Here is a 23,963-nt window from a genome sequence, read left to right on the forward strand (position 1 = left end):
CCCAAGCCTCTCAGGGCTAACGCAGCTATGAAGTTCTCTAAGCTTGTATCTCTATGCCTGAAACATAGTATAATTTAACAAACTAAAAACTGATTGAAATTATATTCTGGAATCTAGATCAAAGTAAGACAAAATGAATAGCATACAATGCAATTTTAGATAGAAAACTGAGGTTGTTTTAATTGGGTGACAAACGTCAACAAGTATATTACTTGCTATGATAAAAACAAAATTCTTTTTTACAAATTAGTGTAACACAATTAAAACCTCAAGACAGCACAACAACATTAAGGAGTGTAACCATCTTAAAATAAAAATATCAGTGTATTCCGTTTGAAGATGCCACAACTCAATAAGGTTAGTTTTATTGCTAGAATTGACCTGTCAATTACCAGATTATTTACATTAATTTCTAACCCAGCATATTAATAGCCGCTGTTGACCATTCAAAAAAGGCTCAGAACCTTTTTCTGATCACTGCAGCTGTAATCTAGACAAACCAGATTATCCCTGTGATTTCAACAAAATACAGTTTTTACTCAGCAGAAGGCATCTTAAATGCTTTAAATGCTTCACCAAAAAAAAAAAAAAAAAAAAGCAAAAAAAATGCCTTTAAAAGTATAGCTGGGATTTAGAATGAATTACTAAATCCTACAAATCCACATTGTTCACCTCTAGTAACCTCTGTGCTGAAGGCTTCAAGAGCTTATTTAACTGACAAACAGCTTTACAACCCCCCATGTAAATACAATGGATCGTTCGTTTAAAAAAAAAAAAAAAAATCAGGTCAGAGTTTAATAATGGCAATTCCTCTATTAAAGGAATAAATAAATAAATGTTTTTAAAAAGAATCACACAACACTGAAGGATGCAACTTTTTTCTCCACATTCTTAACTTTCGTTTGTAGGGAACCTCTGAATAAGTTATCAAGTATCTAGATTAGACACTTCCATTCATTCTTTGTTCAAAGGTTATTATACTAGTCAGAAATACACCAAAACACCACTTAATTTTTAACGCACAAATTCTAATGCACGTGACAGGGGAACCAAACCAGTAGCTAATCCTAGTTAACTGCCTGTGTTATAACTAGGTTGGATGGCCAACACAGTTTCCTTTGTTACCTGTTTGGAGCTTGGTATCTGTCAGGACATGTTATTGAAATGCTGCCATAAGAATTCAGAACACAAGTATGTAAGTAAAAATCTTCAAATCGGTACAACATTTATTTTGGTATCTAATGTAATTTTCATTCCCACTTTAAATCACAAAATAGAAAACATTTTTAAGTTCATCTGGCCAGCAGATATCCTCCTGGTTTTGTAAAGCAACATGTACAAGATCCCGAAGTGCGTGCATGTGTGTGTATGTTTATAAATATATAAACACACATATATAAAAGATGTTAACAGAAAGAAATTAAACTCAATTGCACTTTTTTGCTAGATTAGGAGCTAATATCATTTGTTCAAGAATTAGAATGACTTTCATATTAGCAAAATATCTAACCACATAAAAAATAAATTCCTAACTTAGTAAATTTAAAAGAATTACCCCCATCTAACTGACATTTAATTCAGTTTTCTAAGAACTAATCCAACACATTCATGCTAAGAAACTTATTAAGTGATTGCTATGGTTTTATTCTGTCCTAGGTTTACATGCATATTTATTTATTTATTTTTTTTTGGTAGCAAAATTATATCTGCATCATACATTGTTGGCACTAGGTAACACACCATACAGCAGAAAGCTAGGAGACGAACCATTTTTGTTAGCCAAAAACGAAGAACTCTATTTTTGTGGAAAGGAATGTTATACTGCTGCCATGAAGACCTTCCATTATTTTGTCAACAATTCAAAAGTTCTAAAACACTGCAGAAGTTATACTGCTTAAGCTGCTTTAAACAGAAGCAGCAGAGGTCAGATAAATGGACTGGGAAGTTTGGGAGAATTAATTAAAGAATAATTCTTAAATTGCAGACCTGTAACTCAAACAACACGAAGTACATGCTTCTCGTTTTGCTGTGCAAAATGAAATGATCACAAAGAAAAAAGCTACTGCTATAAACAACCAATGCTTGGATTAGATAAATAGAAGGAATAAAGGTAATTTCATTAAATTAGTGAAAAATTTGCTTTTTACACAAAAATATCAGCACAGATATATGTCAAATATGTCAAAACTTTCAATGCAAAACTGAGATCCAGAAGGGCCGCTGCGCTAATTCAGAAGGCAATCAGCACTTCAAGAATGGTATCACATACTAATGCAAGAGAAGATTTTCAGATGACTACATAGCTCCATATCCACAAATCTCCCTGCATAGGGATATAGAAAAAAGTAAATCTGACTAAACACAGTACATCAAATTCCCTGAGCAAAGAAGCTCAAATCTCTCTAATCTCTTTTACGCAAAGCCTGAAAACCCTATCTGGTACACCATCAAGCTATGGATAGTCAAGCTGAACTTTCACATAGCTATTTTAGTACTCCCTGAAGAAAATGCAAGAAAAGACCACCTCAAATTGGTAGAAAACTACTCTGGTGGTACTATCATAACAACAAGAAGATGCTCCTACCATAAGGAAAAATAGCTCAACATTAAGACAAATGACAGTCATCTGTCACAGCTGCAGCTGTCTGAAAGCTGCCACGACGCCTGTAGTGGCTACAACACCATCTCCAACAAGCTATAAGGGGATGCACCAGCTCCTAAGGGGATGAGATTTGCGATTTCCTGACCACTTCCTGTCCTGATGGACTACACGGCTGGACAAGGAGCCTGTCCATACTGAAGAATAAAACAAAAAGATGGCTAGTAAAGCCCACCCCACAGAAGCAGAGCAATGCTTCACTCTGTTCAGCCTGCGTCTTCATAGAATGGCCGAGGTTGGCAGGGACCTCTGAAGATCACCTAGTCCAACCCCCCCCTGCAGGGCAGGATCACCTAGAGCATATTGCACAGGATGGCATCCAGGTGGGTTTCAATTATCTCCAGAGAAGGAGACTCCACAACCTCTTTGGGCAGCCTGTACCAGTGCTCTGTCACCCTCACAGTGAAGAAGTGCCCCCTCATATTTAGCTGGAACCTCCTGGGCTTCAGCTTGTGCCCATTGCCTCTTGTCCTCTTGCAGGGCACAACTGAAAATAGACTGGCTCCGTCCTCTCAACACCCTCTCCTGATATATGTTAATGAGGTCTTCCCTTAGTCTCCTCTTTTCAGACCAAACAGGCCCAGTTCTCTCATCCTGTCCTCTAATCATCTTTGGGCAGAGGCCTGGCCTGCTCCCTGTCAGTGGTCCCACCCAGCAGAGGGCTGCCTCCAGGCTGCCCACCAACACTAGGACACATCTGATCAGAAAGGGGATGCAGAGGCCTGCACATTAGTGCTTGAGCTGCTGAAGAGCCAAAAATGAGGTTTTGCTCGTCACTTCTTTGGGCCAGCTGTGCTGATAGCTGTAAGCCAGGAGAAATGACCTAGTTTGGGTTCAAGAACTGAACAAGTCCTCAACAAAAAAAACAGTGGAAAAGTGAGCAAAAACCAGCAGAAACAGATTCCTCGCGGGATTAATCTTCTAATTCTAACTTCAGTGTCAGCCACCTCCAGCTTACATTCTGACTTTTACTATATGTAGAAGTAGTAGATGCACTTAGAGTTTCATATCTTTTATGCAATTAAGTGTTGAAATTTTCCAAATGTTAGCTTTCATTTCGAAAATACGTCAAAGAAACACATTATGATACCTTTCTACATCACTAATAAGGGGAGGGGACGGAAATTAAGATACAAGAAGTCTACACCATTGGAGAGCACTCATCTTTATATCATTTACAAAAAGAAACAGTTTTTCCAATTTAGATATTAATCTGCAAGATATCAAGTATCTAAATGTTTCCACAGAGACCCATTAAGGAGCAAGGAAGCATCAGACGAATGTTACAGTACCATCTCCTAACAGACTGCCTAAATCCAAGTATTAATTTCTTTTTGCACTCGATGAACCATGGAACGCTGAAAAGTTTTTAGATTCATTCCATAACATTATTTATATTAAAATAATAATTTATATTTTATGTAACTAATAAAAGCACTCTCAAAGTTTGTCCTTCCAAACTCTTTAACCTTCTCTGTCACTAGGGCTGACTGATAAGCCACCAGCTGTTTTTTTCTTCCTAGTGCTACAATGCATTCTCTTCCTTTTTAAGTCTAGTATACCCAAGCAGCAAACAGCAGGACTTAAGCCAGCTGCTAGAATGTCACAAACCTATATATTTAGCTCCCATCTCATTCATTGACATCCCTCAGTGTCAACCACTTAATGTCCCTTTTGCTCCAGTCCACTGACATTCCTCGCTGAGCTGACAACACTGCTGGCTGGATCAGCAGCTAGGAGTACAAGAACATACAACAACAAAGCAGAGACCTTATCAGTTATCAGAGACAAAAGCCATGCCACGTCAAACATACTCAAGGTGAAAAGAATTTTATTTTTAACTCCTAATCTCAATTCGACTGTTTATAAATTGTGCAATTGTTTATATAAATACAGTATTTATAGAAACAGCAATTTATTATTTTAACATGTGCAATTATTATTAGTCTATCATCACCTAATAGGACAGAAACCCTTCCATGCTTGTATATTAGTTCGCACTATATGCTGCATTTCTGCTTTCTCAATGCTTCCATACATACTAATACAAACTGTGCATTAACATCACATTTGCTTTCCATTTAACATTGTCTTAAATGTTAACCCTTTTCTTCATGCCACAAGCTTTTTAGAAGGAGAACACCTTAACAGTGTAGTTTCAATTTCATTTCAAGCAAGTATAAAATAATATTCCTCAAAATGAATTTTATGCTACATGTTCTGTTCATGTAAAAACACTAATCTAATTATTGTCATATTTTGGAAATAATTGGATTTTAAATTGCTTAGAATTATCAACATAAGTGAGAAAGCTGTAAAGATAGACAAATTAACAATTTCATGGTTTTAAAATAGAAATCTCTGTTATCATTAGAAGCCCATTTGCAGTGATTTAAAGGCCCACAGTACAGTTTGGTAGTTCCCTCCTTTAAGTGGTCATAAAAACCTTTAAGCAGTAATTGAAAGATTGTTAACAGAAACTCTTTCAGGAAACCAGATCCCGTGAACAATCTAATAGTAGGCATACTTAAGCAAGATAGTGAATAATCTGTTTCATCCTATTCACTAAAATGAGGTTTTGAGAACAGAGAGAAGACACCACTTTCAATAACACCAGAAGATGAGTAAAAATTGTTCAATTCCATGCTCTGCTTGGGAATTGTGACACATTTATCCAGAGAATTAACAAGTTGTGCTGTGTATAAATCAGTCTCCAAAACCTAATTGTAGGTTCCAGCAGTGCCCTCTTAGCCTCACAGTTTACATCATTAAACTCATATTCCAGTAACAAAGGATCCTCAGGATATACAGTCCAACAGCTAATTTCCATAATAATACCTTTTAATTAGATGTGACTACATGTGACATTACCCAAGGCACTTAAGTTGGCAGTTTTGGTGTACACTGCTTCCTATTCTCAGTAATTATAAGTGAGAAAGATGTTTAAATTGGAGCACCAATGCAGACATAATACAGTTGTTACAAATACTTTGCAGAAATAGAAATTCTTATACTTAAGGGTCACCACTTTTCCCTCCCCCCCTTTTTTTTTAAATTATGAAAGAAATAAAATCACTTTTTATTCCCCAGAAAGGAAGAGCTGACCAAGCAGAAACAGGTTGTGAAGTTATACTTAAGTCATTGCTAAGGACAGGTGCTCAGTAACCACTTCATGTTATCTTATTAGTTACTTGCATTTTAGATGTAAAGCTTTAAATCAACTTCAGGCAACACATAACATGTTAAATTATTCAATGTTTTAAAATTCTAATTTTCAAAAATAATTTTATTAGTCACCTTGAAAGATGAAAGGAATCACAAAAATTACATGCTTCCTAATCAGAAGACCTTAACACTTTATTATATAAATAGTAACTACTATATTTTTCTTAAAGATAGCCCACTTTCTAGCAATCAAATTTTTTAAAAAGAGGTTGAACACCACACCAAGCAGAAGAGCAACCAAGCCCATGATTTAAAGTATTGTTTTGCTGAGAAACTTAGGCATTACTAATGACAGCTGATTTGAGTTTCCATATTCAACCTAGATATCTGAAAAAAATGCATTTTATAACATGGAATTGTTTGCATTAGAAGGGACCTTAAAGATCATCTAATTCCAACCCCCCTGCCAGCCACTTCCTGAAGTGAGTGACAAATTAAAGTATTTAACCTTCCTGAACATAAACATGATTTCCATTCATGTGACTAATTATAATTACCTAATTTAGCTGACTAAATTGTAATTTATAATCACAGCCAATATGAGATAATTTTTGCTTTACTCTTTTACTTTTATACACCTTACAGTACTGGTAACACATCTGCAATCTGGTTTGTAGAAGTAAAGCTCTAATTTATATGAACTCACAGTAGGGAAAGAAAAAAAAAAAAAATCAGTGTTCTTACATAGCTTGTGACAGATTAACTACTGAAGTACCTATTTATATCTTTAATTATATTGAAAAGGCTCCAGGTATTTCAACAATCGTAACTACAAAAACTCCCAATGTAAATAGAGAATGGTAATGCTTAGCTACACAAGCTTGGTACATCAGCACTATTACATTCCAAGTACATAGTTTGCACTGCATTAGATCTATTGGAGGTTGCTATACCAAACTAGGTCTAAAATTTCGTGCCATGAAAATACAACACAAGGTAATTTCAAATTATCTAATCAAGATAACTATAAAAGCAAGCCCGCTCTCAGAAATTAAAACCAAAGAATAGTAAAGCTGTATAGTTAGTAGCCTTTGGGATACTGCTACGGACTTCAACTTACTTACTTCAACTTTAACCAATGGTAAAAGGAAAAAGTCTCATAGCTTTTGATATGTTTGCTCTTTTCCAATTTGTACTCAAAAAACTCTCCCAGGACCCACAACCGTTTTCAAAACCCATGCCAAGAGCTGCAGAAGGTCAGGAAAGCAGAACATCTCTCAAATTATAGGCATCTGACTATTTCTTTCAGCTCACCTTCTTTCCTCAAAATGGCATCTGCTAAAAGATGTTGTATTACTAAACATCAACTCTTTGCTTCATGTGTAAGAAGGGAATACATAGACAAAGGAGCGGAAAAGGGCCCGTAACACATTAAAAAGGCCAATCAATCAGGAGCATTTAAAGGCGCAAGTCTCACCACATCTACACCACAGAATTGCCTACTTCAGCCAGCATCAAGCAGTACAGAGCAGCAGGTAAGGCTGGCATTAGTTACAACAGCACCTCTGCATATTGTAGTATTGCAACCATTATCCCAGACATTTGCTGCTACTGAAATAGCAGTACATCAGCAACTGTTACATTTGGGATTCATTTTTAACTAGCTTTTGCCTTTTACCCAGGAGCTTTTAAAAGTAGAGAGACAAAGGGATATTCTGTGACGATGCCCATCAGTCAAAGGAGACTGATGCTGCACATGTTCATGGCAAGAGGAACTACCTCATTTACCACAGGAGAAAAAGGGACAAGCAAGACTTACCATAAAGCTCTGAGATGCATTTCAGGTTCACACACTAATTTAACTGCCTGCAATAGTGTGCATCTCTGTACTGTAAGTTGCCTTGCACACCTATTCATGCTACAAAGCCAGATTTACAGGTCTCCCTTATTCGATCTGTGCATCCACCGTTTTCCTGAAAAAAATTGAAATCCTCCAGAAAGACTCACAAGCCACTGATTACAACCTTCCAGGTTTCAAGTACAACCACTTACAGTCATGGAAATAAGGAAAAAAAAATTAAAAAAAAATCTTATTTTGGCCTATCTTCAAAAATCTCAGATCAAAGCCCAAGAAACACTACTAGAGTATTTGTGTTGGGTGACAGTTTTTTGCTTTCCTTTTAATACAAGTGATGTAATCAAATCCTGTCAAATGATTTCCAACTACAAAATTCAAACCAAATATGTTAAACTACATGACCCAGAAGTTTAATATGCTGATTTGAGTTAAGATATTAATTATCATCAGTATTCATTAAATGAAGACTGATTTGTTGTTTCTACTAATCATGATACTAAATTTGCTACACTAAGAGCCATTTCACGCGGCATTCACTTTCGCAGGTCATCTGCAATTTGGGGATGGGGGGGGGGAGAGATAACACGACTGAGAAACTGCTACATATTTAAGACTATTTTCAGTCAACTCTACTGATCGTCTTTCCGGAGGAAGCGGTCCCTCTACCACTAACAACAAGGTAACACAAGGTAAAAAGGGTCCTTTGATACTACAGGTCATAATGCTCACACTCAGGACAAACTTGAATTTTCAGGTCAGTAAGTTTTGACTGTTTAAAAACCAAATACCTAAAATATACTGATTAAGTACGTGTCAGCACCCTACAGAAATAAAAGCCACTGGATAAAAAACAAAATATACAAAAAAGGCTGTCAACCAACCCCATCAACTTTAACCCAAATGCTGAGTGATGACCAAAGACAACTGGATGGACATCCAGCCTTCCTGGCTGGACAGGGGGCGTAATACTTTGTAAGTAAGAGACAATTAAAATGAATGTAAGCACAGTGTAAAAAGGAATTTGGTGCCATCAAACAGCATTATTTTTCTTAAATACTGCATATGGAAGAAAAATAACAGACACTTTTAAAGTAAGTTCAGGAAGTTTCAGAAGGAAATTGGAGCTTTCACAGAATTAGACTGTTATACTGTTTGGGGGGGGGCGGAATGACTTGACAAAACATAAAAGGTTAGTGTACACCAATGTTATGTCAAAGTAATTGAAACAAAGTCCAACTACTGGCTTTAAAAACAGAAGAAACTAAATGAATTGAGTAGATACATACACCAAGAGATGAATACCTACTAGCCAAACAAACTGTCTCCCATGCAGGAATATCTACTGAGGTAGCATTTGATTTTTATTGTAAAGCCAAATGTTCAAAACTAACCCAGGTAAACAACAGCTCCTAGGATCCTAGGATAAAAAACAAAACAGGGAAGAAGAAAGCAAAGATCTAAATAGAAAGCTTACTCCTCAAGCTGGAATTTGTGTACAATCTTCCACCCAGTAAGAACCATGGAGAGAGGCCAACTGACCAACACTGATGAGATGCAAATACAGAAAAACACAATTATGACAAATTATGTATTGAATTCGAGTAAGAATGAATGCTCTAAATGTAACTTTACACTAAGAATTTTCCTTGACTAGTAAAATACACTTTTAAAAGTACTACCTCATAAAAAAAAAAAGAAAGAAAATAGTTCATGACCTTATTTAAATGACTTCTAAATTAATATGCACCCAAAAGGCTTGTGGATTTATTCTAGGAATAAGCAACAGAATTGAGTGCATCTACTAGAGATTCTGCTGCCTAAAGAGTAAATCCACATATGTACTTTAAACACAGCTCTACCTTGTTCTTTAAAATTTGTTTTTAGCTCCTCTGAGTGTATTTCCATGTTTACTGCATTCCCCAATCCTAGTTAAAGCACACAAGATATCAATTCACAAAATAACTACCAACAAGCTCTGCAGGTGTACACAAGCGTACCTGACATTCACAAGAGCAAGCAAAAACACCATTCTGAAGCACTTCCTCCTCTCTGTATAAAACCTCTCTCTACTCTGATAACATCTGAAAGAACAGATGGAACAAAACCCAATGAAAAACACTATCAATATTGCACAAATCTCCATGGCGCCATAATCCACCTTTCATTATGGTCTGAACTGTCTGAAGTATTTGCACACAATTCGTGTTTTTAGTCTTGTGAGTGATACTAAATAAAAAATGTAGAAGTACTGAGGGAAAACAGTTCAGAAATAGGAACCGTATACAAACTAACAAAAGTTAAAAGCTGAAACAGATGACCAAATGAAGCAAAGCACCCAAATATTTTTGCAGTCCATGAAATAAAAATATTTATGCACATGAAGCACAGAACTCTAGAACATTCAAACAAAAGAGGGTATTAAGATGACAGCTCTGATCAAATAAATTGCCCATTGAAAGCCTAACTCCACAGAGACAATTACAATTGAGAGACCAGCCATAATGAAAGGCACTGCGCAAGCTAAAACAAGCACGACAGAAGTTGACGGCAAGGTCTTAAGTTGTTCTTCAAAAAGTTCAGTTCAAAACATCCCTTGCAACCATCATAGTTAACCGATTTGAATGAGATGGATTTATTTTTAACTAAATAACTATTTTGACTCAAGTCTAATTTTAGGCACTTAATCCACTGATAAAACAGTTGGTATGTAGGTACTGCCTGGAGTCACCTTCTAGCCTACCATCCTTTAGTATGTCATTGCCCCTCCTTCCATCCACAGTATACAGAAGGTACCCAATTTCTACTGCTAGCTGTGTCAGATTAGAGGACTCCTACCTTTGTCAGCTGGACCTGGGTAATGACTAAACGAGAAAAACAATCCACTACTTCCTAGCATAAGTGGCATATACATGCTGGACACAACTACAAGTTCAATCCTATGATGTTAATATGAAGAAGTTGCTAATACAAGCATCACTGTGACAAGAATGCACCAAACCTAAATATATTCAGTTTTATTACCGGTACTGGATGCAACTTGTTTCTTCTCCCAGGTTTCTAAATTTACTTTAAAAAATGTTAATTACAACACTGTCCCTAACCAAAGCAGGTGCTGTTAAGTTTTCATTTGTCTTACAGTCCCCTCCGCATCTTCCATTTCTTTTATGTAGCAGAACATCTGCAAATAGTTAATAAAATCTGAAATACTAAAATAGTAATAAGCATATTAACAGATAAATCACTGTGTAATAATTTGTCAATCGTTCTCTTAATGTTCTCATAGTTAAAAGGGAAAGAAAACTCTCAGAAGGATGACACATGGACTAAGTTCATTGGTAGTGGTGAGTTGAGCCTGGAGTATTACCATCAGAAACTACAGAAGAAAGGTGGTTTTTTTTTTTCCCTTTATTTTTAAATCTTGTCTATATTCTTGAGCACCTCCAGTTGTGCAAGGGGAGGTTCAGGTTGGAAATGAGGAGACATTTCTTCTAAGAAAGAGCAGTCAAGCACTGGGACAGGTTGCCCAGGGAGGTGGTGGAGTCACCGTCCCTGGGGGTGTTTAAGGAAGGTTGGACCTGGTGCTTCGGGACATGGTTTAATGGGTGACATTGGTAGTAGGGAGATGGTTGGACCCGATGATCTTGGAGGTCTTTTCCAACCTTAATGCTTCTATGAGTCTATGATTCTATCAAGTATGTACAAAGACTTAGAAGAAAATTACCTTTCAATGGGGGAGATCAAATTGTCAGTAATGGAAACATATCCAATAAAATGTTAGGTATAGAGGGAGAAAAACCTTCATACAAATAAATACTAAGGCAGATCTCATTTTTGCTGTTATCTAAACAAAGGGGACCTTCTCTCACTGAATCTATTACGTATCGCTTGCAACTAGAGACCACAAAACCTCATAAACATGAGAAGTTCCGACTCAAAAATAACTTTTAACCCCCTTGCTATTTGTAAAGGAATATTGTTCCAAATATCTCATTCGGACTGGAAATCAGCAATCAAATTATTTTAGTTTCTTCAAATACATATGGTAGTTTTATCAGTAGTTGACCTTTTGCTAAATCTTCCTCAAGCCCTGCTGGTTACTCTATAGATTAAATTTATTTAGAAAGAACAGTTATATTCCCTCTTTCTTTCCTATTGCAAGGGTAAATGAGGCCAGCTTTTTTAGCCTCCTTCCCTATTTATCATTAGGGAATGAAGAGCTTAAGTAAAAGAATCAGAACAATAAATAAAGAGGATGTTATCATTTTCCTAATCCATTATTAGGGATGCTATTAAACTCTGATATTACCAAATTGAAAAAGGATTTAAATGTTTTGTCAGTAAGTTCCCCATAGTAAAATGAATCCCTGTGTTCATGATTCTGTTGTACTAATTAAACAGTTTTAACTAAAATGGTCAGAAAGTACGCACAAGCTGTTTATCACTGCTGGCCTTTGAGCTTCAGTATACTCAAAGGACATGCTACTTCAGATGCGATAATTACTGAGTTCTTACATTTATACTGAAGAGGCACAGAAGAGTTCCAACAGAGAATTTCACATTAATCAGAGCTAACAGGGCATTTATTAATAATAAAGCCATGATTGTAATAGAAAAAAACATTTATTCAGTCCAATATTTGTGGGTACTAATTCCAAAAACTGTTTAAATTGATATCAGGCAAAGTTTAGTCTCAGCTCTTTAGGGAAATTCAAGAAAAGGAATCATTTATCTGAAGCATAAGAAATGCTAAAGACAGTATTAACTATTTACCCACAAACAAAATGGAAGCACAACAGTGGTTATGCTAAGAGCTTGATAATTTCCTTAACATTTTTCTTCTTTAAAGTTCTGACGGAATATATTTTCCCATGAATTAGAAATGCCTTCAAACTATAACAAAGAGTTAAATTAAGATACAAACATTTAATTGTAGCTAGAACGCATTTCTAACTGAAGGACAAATTATGGACAACTAACAGAATCTAATCTTCCAGGTGCATTGTACACAATTCCTCATACATTTCTGGAGCATGCAAATGGTTCAGAAAAGCTATGTAGCTCAAATCTCAATTTGAGAAAAAAAATCTAAAAATTCCATAAAGATCAAACACTTGCCAAGGATGCAAGAAAAAACAATATATACAAAATAATATATTCAGCTTCATTATTGTGGCATGCACTGAAAATAACAAGCCTCACATCAGATCACCCCAGTTACGCAACTTACCAGGCTGTTATTATATCACAGAAAACTCCTCCTCATTAACATGACATACAAAAGAAAATTAGCTATTTTTAGTAAGGTTTTTGCATGCCCTTCAAGCATTAGTACAGAAGTAAAAATGCAGAGGCATTTTAAAAATGCTGGTTGTTTCAGACTACCAAGTTTGGAAGGTTTAATTTTGCGTCAACTATGGTCTTAGACTGAAAGCTAGTTAAAAATACTCAAAAATTCGTTTTTTTGAGTGTGTATTAAGAGACTATAGAGGATCATATACCTATTTTAGCTACATAACTCAAGTTTATGTAATGCTTCCTCTGCATACGTACTGAAACAGCTGAACAGCATCAAAGTGATAGAGGCTATGAAAATTCGCTGTTTCATCTTTTACACATATATAGTTGAATGTTTATACATACAAAATGCATACAAGATATGCACGTTTGTTTAAACTGATGACAGACCACTACTTTCATGCAACATGGTTAATTTAGGATTGTGTGTACAAAATTACACTACAGCACTTATTCAGTATCCACTACAGACAACTAAACTAGATGCTTAAAACAAGTTAAAAATATTTACCAGAATAGAGTTTTATTAGAGTACCACAAGAGTTTACTGATGTCTATTTTTGCCTCTGTTTAAAAAAAAAATTAAATCACTCAATTACATCAGAAACCAGTTTCTCTTTACCCTTCAAATAACCTTTAGGGTTATCCATCTTTATGTCTTGATAAGGTATAAAAGATCATCAGTTCCAAGAGAATGATGGCAACAGAAAAAAATTAACTGGATTTAATCGGACAAACTCACTGATAGTCTGCACAGCATGTCTTTCCTGTATCCAATCACAACTAAAGCATTTGCTAGATATGAGTAAAGTGTAAAGTGACACTGTGCTATTACAATTGTCATCAGTGAAATTATCTTTACAAGTGAATTTCACATTCTTTAAGACAAGTTGCAATGATCATACTCCAGACCTTCTGGACATTACTGACCTGAATGCAAAGAAGGATATTTCATTTCTAACTTGCACAAAGGATGTTAGAAAGGGGTTAACAACTGTTCTTGTACATATGGGCATATCCTAGTTGACTAACTAATTTTTGAGGCTGCTTAGATCTCATTTTGAGTAGCCAGGAACAAATATGGACAACAGGTAGATAGTCAGGAAAAAATGCTGGGCCTGACTCCCCACTCAAGTCTAAATTGCTGAGTACCACGATACTCAAAACCTACAAAAAAAAAAAAAAAAAAAAGCACATTCTACTCCTAAAAAGTGGAAGTGATAGGTTAATAATCCCTAATGACACCTAGCATGGCTGGGGAGAGTTTTACTCATTGATGCCACCATGTGTGAAATAAGCAGTGCTTCAACGAACAAAGAATTTCTTTCTTCAAGCACAGGATTGTCCAAAGGGTCAAATTAACCTTGAGAGGTCTGTCTTCATAACCCAAAACTTACTATTCTTTTCCTGGTTTAAAGACAGAAACAAGCTCAAAAACATCAGAATATTTAAGCTAGTTTGAATATTTTTAGAGTAACAAGCCAAAAGTAGCAACAAAAGTTGCACATTTTCTACTAAATATTTCACACTATCTCACAAGAACCAACCATCTTTTTACTGCATGCCACATGTATATAGAGCACTCTCTGACTTCTTAATTTGCAAGAATTTAATGAAATACTGACAACTTCAAGGACTTTCTTCACAAAAGAATTCTTGCACACAGAATCAAGAAATCCTACACCCAAAGTTAGACAAGTGTTTTGACAGTAACTACTAACTCACTTTTCCCTGCTTATTTACGTTATATTTGGTAATTAACTGTCAGCCAAGCGTTGAGCTACTGCACCCTTGATTTCTGGAATAAATGCTTAATTATAGTTACAGAAAATAAAACCCCATTCTCTTCCTTCTACCCCATGATCCCAGTACAGAAGGCATCAAGTTCTGTAAAAACTGCAACTGATAACTAAGGTAGTTATTCACAAAGGATGAATTGTGAAGTTATTTAACAAAAAGATTTCAACAACTAAGCTATGTTTTAAAAAGCCAAAAAGTAATACAACACATTACAAAAGTAATACAAGACATATACAGTTATTTAAGCAAAAAGCTGGTCAGATTATTTTACAGAACAATCACATTACACAGTTCCTCTCAAGAATTCCAAGGAGTTCCAAAAGAAATGGTGTCTTTAGCATGGGTGGGGATATGCACGTACACATATGTATACATTTAATATTGAGGAATAAAAAAAAGGGAAGGGAAGAGAGACTTTGCACTGACAATGCAAATTCTTTGAACATTTTTCCTAGTATGTGTATTTGATCTCAAAGGCAACAGAACAACTTGGAGAAGACTAAAAAGGGAAAGGAGGCATTTATCTGAACGTTAGTTCTGAGTAGTGACCTGCATTTAATTTTCTCAGTGAACTATGGCATGAGGTTTTACTTAAAGACTTGTAACATTCTAAGCAGCATTAAAATAATAATGGCCAATTTGGAGAGCTGAATCCAATAATCATACAAAGAAAGCCAAGAAATATGCAAGTGTTACCTGCATTCTTTGCTGTTCTGCTCTTTCCTTGGCTTTATTCAATTTCAATGTGCAAATGATTCATTTGAACCCTGCATTCCTCTATGATGGAGGAGTAACATAATTTCTTATCTTGTCCGTGATCAGTGGAAACGGTTGGGGTACGTTTTGATGGGACTATTTTTCCAAACTCTTTTAAGAAATCATTCAGACAGGAGAATTCCAAATACTTCTTTCTAGAACAAAACCATTCTCCCTCAAAACCATACAGGTACAAAAGAGCACTTGGACCCACTGGAGACTGTAACAGCTGAATGTAGGCAAGCCGTTTCACTTGGGGGGAGGGGGAGGGAGCACTGGGGAAAACAAATAAACTTCTATATGCAATAGAGCTGGCTACACAGGTATGGAACAAATGGTAAGCACCATCTCTAGAAGACTTCTTATGGGTCTCTAGGCACTGCTACTACTGACTTTTAGAGATATACCAGGAGCAACGTACACTGTCCCAAAAGCTACTTTCCTCATAAAACTCACTACAGTGTGTCTCACAACTGACTGTACTGAACAAACAAGATAATTCAGACCTTAAATATATTGAATTATAACCCAGATAATCTTCAACCACTCACCTTTTTCTTTACTATGTACCAAGCCACCAAGCATTACATATACAGCTTCTCTAAGAGGTACCTTGTCAAAAGCAATACAGGGTGATCCAAGGGTGGCATCACAGGAAATTTACACAGAGACCACAAGGATCAAAATATAAATTTAGGGACTAAAAAGATATACTTACATCTGGATATTCTTTTACAGGCACATATAGTTTCTCTTGTAACTGTACAATAGGTCCCACAGCATCTGGTAATTCTGCACTTCTCTTCTCCGTACTACCATTTAATGTGTCGTTATACATGTCTTTCCGTACTCTGCTAATTTCTGTGGGGGGAAAAACGTATATTATGTATTAAATACAGTAACAGTTTATAATCTAGCATGACAATCTTAAGATATGGGAAAAATTAAAATGACAGTTTATTCTTTTTTAATGAGCATGACTGTAACAAAAACTTTTTTTTTTTTGCAGCCGCCATCTTAAGTGTTTTATCCATGTCTGTAAATTTGCTGCCTACTCATCCCTGTTTATGAAATTCAGCTATTCAAGTAAAAGTCAACTGCAGCTCCTGAAAACTCACAAAATTGTTCACGATTTTAAAAGTGTATAAAAATAGTAATTTGTATATTTGTTATTTTAAGGCCTCTGGTAAGAAAAAAGGGGGCGTGTTGGGTTGGGAGGAGAAGGAGGGCAGGAATGGTCAGAGAAAAAATGGGGCGGAGGGCAGAGAAAAAATCCTCACCCAACACTAAAAAAAATAATAATAAATGCAAAAATGCAGCTATACAGTAATACTTGCTAGCTCATCCATAGCAGCTGGAAACGCAACAGCGCACATGAGCAACGAGGCATCCACCAGCTCAAGGAAGCAGTCACTGAGCACACAACTTGACAACAAACTAGCAAGTAGTCCTACTGGCTGCCCTTGGTATGATGATGAAGAAGTCGAGAAGTATGGTATCAGAGAGCTGGGCCTATATAAGCAAACAGATAAGGACATAAAAAAAAATCCTCTTTCTTCATTACAAAATAATTAAAAACTCCTCAGTGTCACTAGGGAATGTCAGAAGCGGATTTCTAAGTACTGTCTCTACCAATTGCACCTGCATTACATACGCCTACAGATGTTGTGAAATACAGTAGACCAAATATAAACAAGATTGTTAAAATAGATAATTTAGCTCAAACACTGGTTAATTTCACTGAATTTTAATTTCAGAATAGACAAAGTCTTCCCTTATTTAACCAAGTATATTTTACAACTTCGTATTTCATTTCTAGAGCTGTTAAAACTAGATTTTAAATCACCACTATAAAAGTAAAACAAAATAGTTCGTAACTAAACTACAACTAGTATAAAAATCCTCAATTGGTTTATTCCAGCATTACTGAAGGACTACTTTGCAGTGATGCACCACACAAGTTCCAAACCAAAAGCTAACATCTAAACAGGCATTGCTCCAAAAGCAGTAAAATTAAGACATGAAAGCGGGGGTTGTAAAGTAAAACCAGACATCAATAATTCCATTCTTTTAGTCAGAATTATTACAACTGCTCACAAAATGTTCGGAATTAAAATAAAACTGAGAAAGAAAGAGAGAAATTTTGTTTTAATCTGATCACAGGAAGCCACAGAAACGAGAAGTCACTTTAAACTCTAGCAGCAAACAAAAGATTAAAGGAATTTCTGTTTCATAATCAAGTTTTTCTGCCAAGTGATTTATAGCTGAGATTCTACCACTTCAGGAGCCAGGAGAGGGGGGAGGGGGGCCTGAGAAATGACAAATGGATTTCTCATATGCCGCAGACCTAGTTCTCAACCAAATTATTCTGAATTAATTTTAACACACGTACTCGGCATATTCAAGAACAAGTTGTTTCTCCACTGGAAACTGACATACTCAATCATGTACACTGTATAATGATTTGGTGGTTAACACCTGTTTAGAATGGAGAACACAAATTTCATCATCACATAATCATAGCTCAAGGAAAAATCCACAGCTTCTTCTGCATTGACAATTTTGGCAACAGGCGCAAAATCTTCAGAACTCCAAGCAGTATTTATACTGGCTGCAGTATATAAAGAAGTTCTTTAGCACATCTCTTTGAACAAATATTATTATCTTTTGGCAAACTTGGTTTCCTTTCCATTCTCTTCAGATTTTCCATTAACTTATACTACACTGGAACAGGCTAGGCTGTCTGCCTAAGTTTTGAAGCGTAAGAAGCAACATGGTTGTTTTTATTTATATTTGGCAGCTATGTAGTAGTTGCACTGAATATTGGTTGATGAGAAGTTTAACGTGAGCCAGCAATGTGTGCCTGCAGCCCAAAAAGCCAACCATACCCTGGGCTACATCAAAAGACGTGTGGCCAGCAGGGTGAGGGAGGTGATTGTCCCCATCTGCTCAGCTCTCTTGAAATCCCACCTGGAGCCTTGTATTCAGCTCTGGGGCCACCAGCACAAGAAAGACATGGATATATTAGAACAAGTCCAGAAGAGGGCCACGAAGATGACCAAGGCTGGAATACCTCCCCGATGAAGAGGGGCTAAGGGTGTTGGGGTTGTTCAGCCTGGAGAAGAGAAGCCCCCAGAGAGATCTTACTGTAGCCTTCCAGTACCTAAAGGGGGCCTAGAGGAAAGCTGGGGAGGGACTCTTTGTCATGGAGTGTAGGGATAGGACAAGGGAGAATGGCTTTAATCTGTAAGAAGGCAGGTTTAGATTAGGTATTAAGAGGAAATTCTTCACTCAGAGGGTGGTGAGGCACTAGCACAGGCTGCCCAGAGAAGCTGTGGATGCCCCATCCCTGAAGGTGCTCAAGGCCAGGCTGGTGTGGTGGGAGGTGTCCCTACCCATGGCAGGGGGTGGAACTGGGTGGCCTTCAAGGTCCCTTCCAACCCAAACCATTCTGTGATTTCACTTTAAATTAAGAACTAACATTGGATATTCTTGTCTGCACAGGAAGAACATGTATTTTAATCTTTCCCTTGCAAATTACAGCTGTGGCAGATGAGATCCAGCCATTCAGAACACACCCAGGCAGTCTGCCAAACTCTGGCTTTTGTGAAAGAAACCCAACCCATCTATCATGCTTCGTGTTACATATAGCTAATACGCCTATCAACGCAGGGTCTTCAACTCCACTACAGGACCAGGCACCTGAAGTTTTCTTGTCTTTGCATAGCTAGGGTTGTCTTCTCCCCCAGCATTCAAGCCATTGCAAATACTAACAAACATCAGGACAGGGATAGCTGCAGTCAGCTGCATCAGTTCAGCATTGTCACCATAGGCTGTGGTTTCCTCTCCTTGACATTTTATCTTCACTCTTGCCTCAGACACTTTTATTAAGATTTCAGAAAGATATTCAGGAGCAATAGGTAAAATAACAAATGTTTTCCACTTTTTCTTCAACTGCTGATCAGGTCTCTGAACTGCCCTTTTGTGAAGCTGTTGTCTGGTAGCTTCCTTTCACTTCTCTGCTATTTGAAAGAACTGAAGGGCTACTGCTTAAATTATAAGCTCATGCTCACCCGTTCTCTCATTCTGCTGATTTCCTTCGCATCATTGGTTTTTAACTATTAACAAAATGCAATCTATTTTCCATCTAACGTGTTAGTCCAGCCTATCGCAAGCACTCTCACAAATACTGAACTCTGGAGGTTATTTAGCTGCTCCACATTGCACGTGGGTTCGTCTAAACTCACACATCTTCAAGACTTCCCCCCCTTTATGACTAACAGCAGATCTATCATCTACCTGCTTCTACCTTATCGAACCTCTTATCCTAACAGCCTTCATGCCCATACTCAAAGTATAGAATTTTGATTATACAATCTTTCTTTTTCTTCATTAAACCAAATGCAAGCTTTACATAGACTTTTGACTCTCTTGCAACTTTGCCAGTCACTGTAAGCAGTTCTACTGCCAGCTTTGCTTTACTCCTGTATTTTCAGCACCTCCAACAAGAGCCTGTTGTAAGCACAGGAAGGTTCCAGAACACTTATCGGCGGCATGTCAGAAGCGCTACAAGCTCCCCTTTTGCCTCTAGCTAGTATCAGTTTCACTCTGTTCTGAAATACTTAAAAATCTGAGAACAGGAAGACTGCACAAGTAGGAAGGTCACTTCCACACAGCACTACTTCTCTCTTTTTTTTTTTTTTTTTTTTTTTAAATCAGTTCAACAACAAATCAAAGAAAAAACTCAAGTAAAGGAACTCAAGTAAACAGCTTTTTATTTAGATTTATTTCACGTCACTTCTTACACACTACCAAACAGGTGTCTCAGCTTCTCAAAAGTTTCTTCGGCACGTGTCTCGTGGCATCACACTTTACACATTTACATGCAAGGCTTTGGCTTCTCCACGTTTACAATTCTTTACAAATTCTTGCACCAGAGTACCTCACAGGGAGCCAACTGATTCAAAAATAAGGCAGGCTTTATTTTCAAAGTCAACATCTAAGCACAATTCTAACTACTTTATCTCTATCTTAACACCGTAGTGGTAATTATGTTCTATAACACTCTAGGGATTTAAGTGAGTTAGTAAGGAGAGATACTTAATTATAACAGCAGATACGGCTAAAAAAAAGCATACAGCAGCTTCACCATACCTCCAAAAACCATAAGCTCTACAAATGCACAACTACACCTCCCTTTGAAAAGATTTAAGTACCCATCTCTTCTGCAAGCAAGACCTCTGATGGAGAATTGCAAAATCCATGTTATTAACCTTTAACAAGTCTTTTTTGTACTTTTAAAGTGACTTAAGTTCAGCAGTAAATGACAGATTTGCCTTGCTCACAGCAGGACAGTAGAGGAATAGGCTCAGAAAAAGACAAACTGGTTTCAATATAATTACCTTGCTCCACTTTAATGTGGCATGACATAGTCACCTATGGTGGCAACGACACGTTTTGACCCAGAAAAAACATTTTTTCCCTATGTCCCTTAAAACTACAAGTAATCTTTTCTTTCCCTCATTTAGTGATAGCATTTTTCACTCTCTAATACCTAAGACGTGACCCAAGGCACGACCCACTGTTTAAACCAACTCTATTTGTCTGCAGATGCATACTTGTTGGACTTCATGATACTTAATGACAAACGTTTCTTCCTGCTCTTGAGTACAGGAAGGACTGTGTACAGTTGAATGTTTGTCACCACATTAAGAGCCACCGAAAAGTTACTGCTTCTCAGCTGTCAATGAACATACCCTTTGAGTAAAAGGGACTACACGGGTGCTTAAGACTGTTGTACTGCAAAGGAAAATTGGTTAATTTCAACCACTTAGCAAGCAGATTCCCAGAGAAAAATACTGAAAAGGTTCAACTTCTTCTCACATCCTTTTCTGAGTTGCAAACCACCCTTACCTGCAGTGCCTACAGCCATGGAATTTTCCATTATGAGGACTTCTGAATTATAAAGCTTTATCTTTTGGGAAAAAAATCAGACCTACGCACTGTTTTTAAACAAATTCCTCACTGCAGTTTAAACTAGAATTTGAAGAACTGAAACAAATATTCTGAGGTTAATTTGCTCAGTTTAACTACTGACATTTAGACAACTGAATCAACGCAGCTCTCAGGCTACGATCCTTTTCGAAGTCTAACACAACACAAGCCTTCATTGCACACAGAATTTAACATTTCTGTCACAGAAGAGCCACTTCTGTCATTCTCAATTTTTACAATGCACAGCAAATGGGAGTGGAACAGTCAACAGAAAAAAAATCCAGAAGTAATCAAATATTTGTCATCTTATGACTCAAATCACCATGCTTTCTTGAGGAAGCAGAGTTCCACAAACTTGAAGATTCTCAATCATCAGCTGGTTTCACAAAAAAAAAAAAAAAAAAAAGATATGAGCAAATTTAAAGAAGTTAAATGTTTAAAAAGAAGAGTGAGGAAAAAAAGCTATGTTTATATGGCTAAAAACATGTACGGTTCTTGGGTCTTAGTGATGCATAGATCCAAGTTTCAGGTTTGTATCTGCTCACAGAAATCAAGTTATGCCTGACATATCAATGCCACCAAACTTTGAAGCATGGCATAATTTTATGTCGTTAGACAGGAAAAGATCGTTCTTACAGACCATGACACTAAGAACAAGTGCAAACAATGCTTTCAGTATTTCCACAATAATTTTTGTGAAAGATTAAAAATTCTGAAAGCTGCTAGAGAGTATTTCAACAGTTCCCCTCAAATTCATGTGCTGATCTGCATTCACTGAGCTGGGAGGGCAGGCTGGGAAAACAACTGATTCACATTCCTTCCTACTAAAACTTACTTTATTTTTTAATGTGAAATACAGGTGTGTGCAAAAGTTATTTTTGTAAAGTCTTTTTACTGCGTAACTCCTGCTAGATCATCAACTCAGGTATTTAAAACAATATATTTGTTTAAAATTTGTTTATAAATTTTTTCTTGTTTAAAAAATGTGCATTTTTTGTTGTTGTTTTAATACATGCAGGTATTTAAATAATACATTTTTTTCAATTATTTTTCAATCAGGTCAACAAAAGCGTTACAAACATTCAGACTTACAGATTAGCTTTTGGAAATACCTAAATTCAGTGAATTTGGATCCAGGGTTTATCATGACAGACAACCCATTCCATAATGTTCCATTAAAGCTCTACCCATAAAGTAGATGCAACTAGATGCCTTTATTTTTGAAACCTATCAACTTCCAACTAGCCTTCTGTAATATATTGCTTACTTCAAGCAGTATCCAATAATATTGCAAACAAAGCACCTGAAATAACTTAGCTAAAACAGAGGAAAAAAAGCAAAAAGTATATACCTATCATATTCTGCTCTCATTGAAAATTTTCTAAAGACAGATGGACTTGAAAGTGTTCTGATGGTGCAAACTACAAAATAACACACGTGGTAATGTTCTCCACTCCCTTGTTGACACAGCACATAGCAAATTTTAGTACAACTTACCGTGCAAAATAAGAACTAGAGCCCAAAAAAAAAGTGACACTCGCATTTGCGCACTAAGTTCACCAGCACCTCATCTCAGAAGAAATGAAGAACAACCTGTAAATTCTGGCATCGCCACTGAGAACATGGCATAGGACATTCAAGCAGCAGGCTCACACACACACACTTACATTTCAGATTTCAACTCATCCTTTAATGCCTTGTGAAAACTTTAATTTCTTCTCTTTTGTTCCTCTGAGCTCAATCTAGCAGTACTTTTCTGATGATTAAACTGTCACTCCAACAGTAAGTGGTCAGCACTTTCAACAATTTGTCAGTAGCTCAGCATCAAAATTCACTCATTTCTTTTGCTAGAAGATCCTGCAAAACTCTCTGTTTTGGGCAGCTGTAAGTTTCATCAAACTGATTTCAAAAGCAAATAGAGCATGCTCATCTTTTCTCTTTGTATAAATGTCAAAAGAAAGCTTTTAAGTGCTTTATTATTGGTGTAAAACAACTCGTGTTTTCTAATCTAGCAGTTTTAATACGCTTACTTGGCAAAGAAATAGTTGTTTTTATTCATCACAATTTTAACAGTCTTCACTGTTAGCGCTACTGCTGTTTGCTGCTACTGCTGATGCAGCAGGAATAGCAGCGCTAGCAAAGAACCAAGTAATTTTTAATGTTGTGCCACAGGGACCTGCACCCAACATGCATCATCAGTACAGAGACTAAAATGTTGGCACAGGCATTTACTCTATTCACCCATTTATCAGAGAAATGCCTGAGCATTAGGCAAACAAGATTCTTGCCTTTCCTTCAGAAACTAATACAGAGGAAAACCCAAGATTTAGAGAAACATGATCAAGAAGCACTGAAGCGGAGAAAACAGATGCTTTGCAGAAAACAGGCCACTTCTGACAAACATTCATACATCAGCATTTTTGTTTCGGAGCATGT

At 36.7% G+C, this 23,963-nt stretch overlaps 1 protein-coding gene across 9 annotated transcripts in view; it reads right to left on the minus strand.

Moving 5' to 3' along the window:
• QKI (QKI, KH domain containing RNA binding) overlaps positions 1–23,963 on the minus strand; it is a 152,534-nt gene that overhangs the window by 98,588 nt on the left and 29,983 nt on the right. For all 9 annotated transcript variants that reach the window (XR_014690878.1, XM_084512998.1, XM_084512999.1 and 6 more), the window contains exon 2: positions 16,252–16,394. Coding sequence is in view for 8 of the 9 variants with exons in the window: in XM_084512998.1 (XP_084369124.1) it covers positions 16,252–16,394 (143 nt within the window). In the remaining variant the exon portion in view is untranslated. The remainder of the gene's footprint in view (positions 1–16,251; positions 16,395–23,963) is intronic.

The sequence above is a fragment of the Aythya ferina genome (genome assembly GCF_964211825.1).
Source record: "Aythya ferina genome assembly, chromosome: 3".
In the NCBI taxonomy this organism is placed as follows: domain Eukaryota; kingdom Metazoa; phylum Chordata; class Aves; order Anseriformes; family Anatidae; genus Aythya; species Aythya ferina.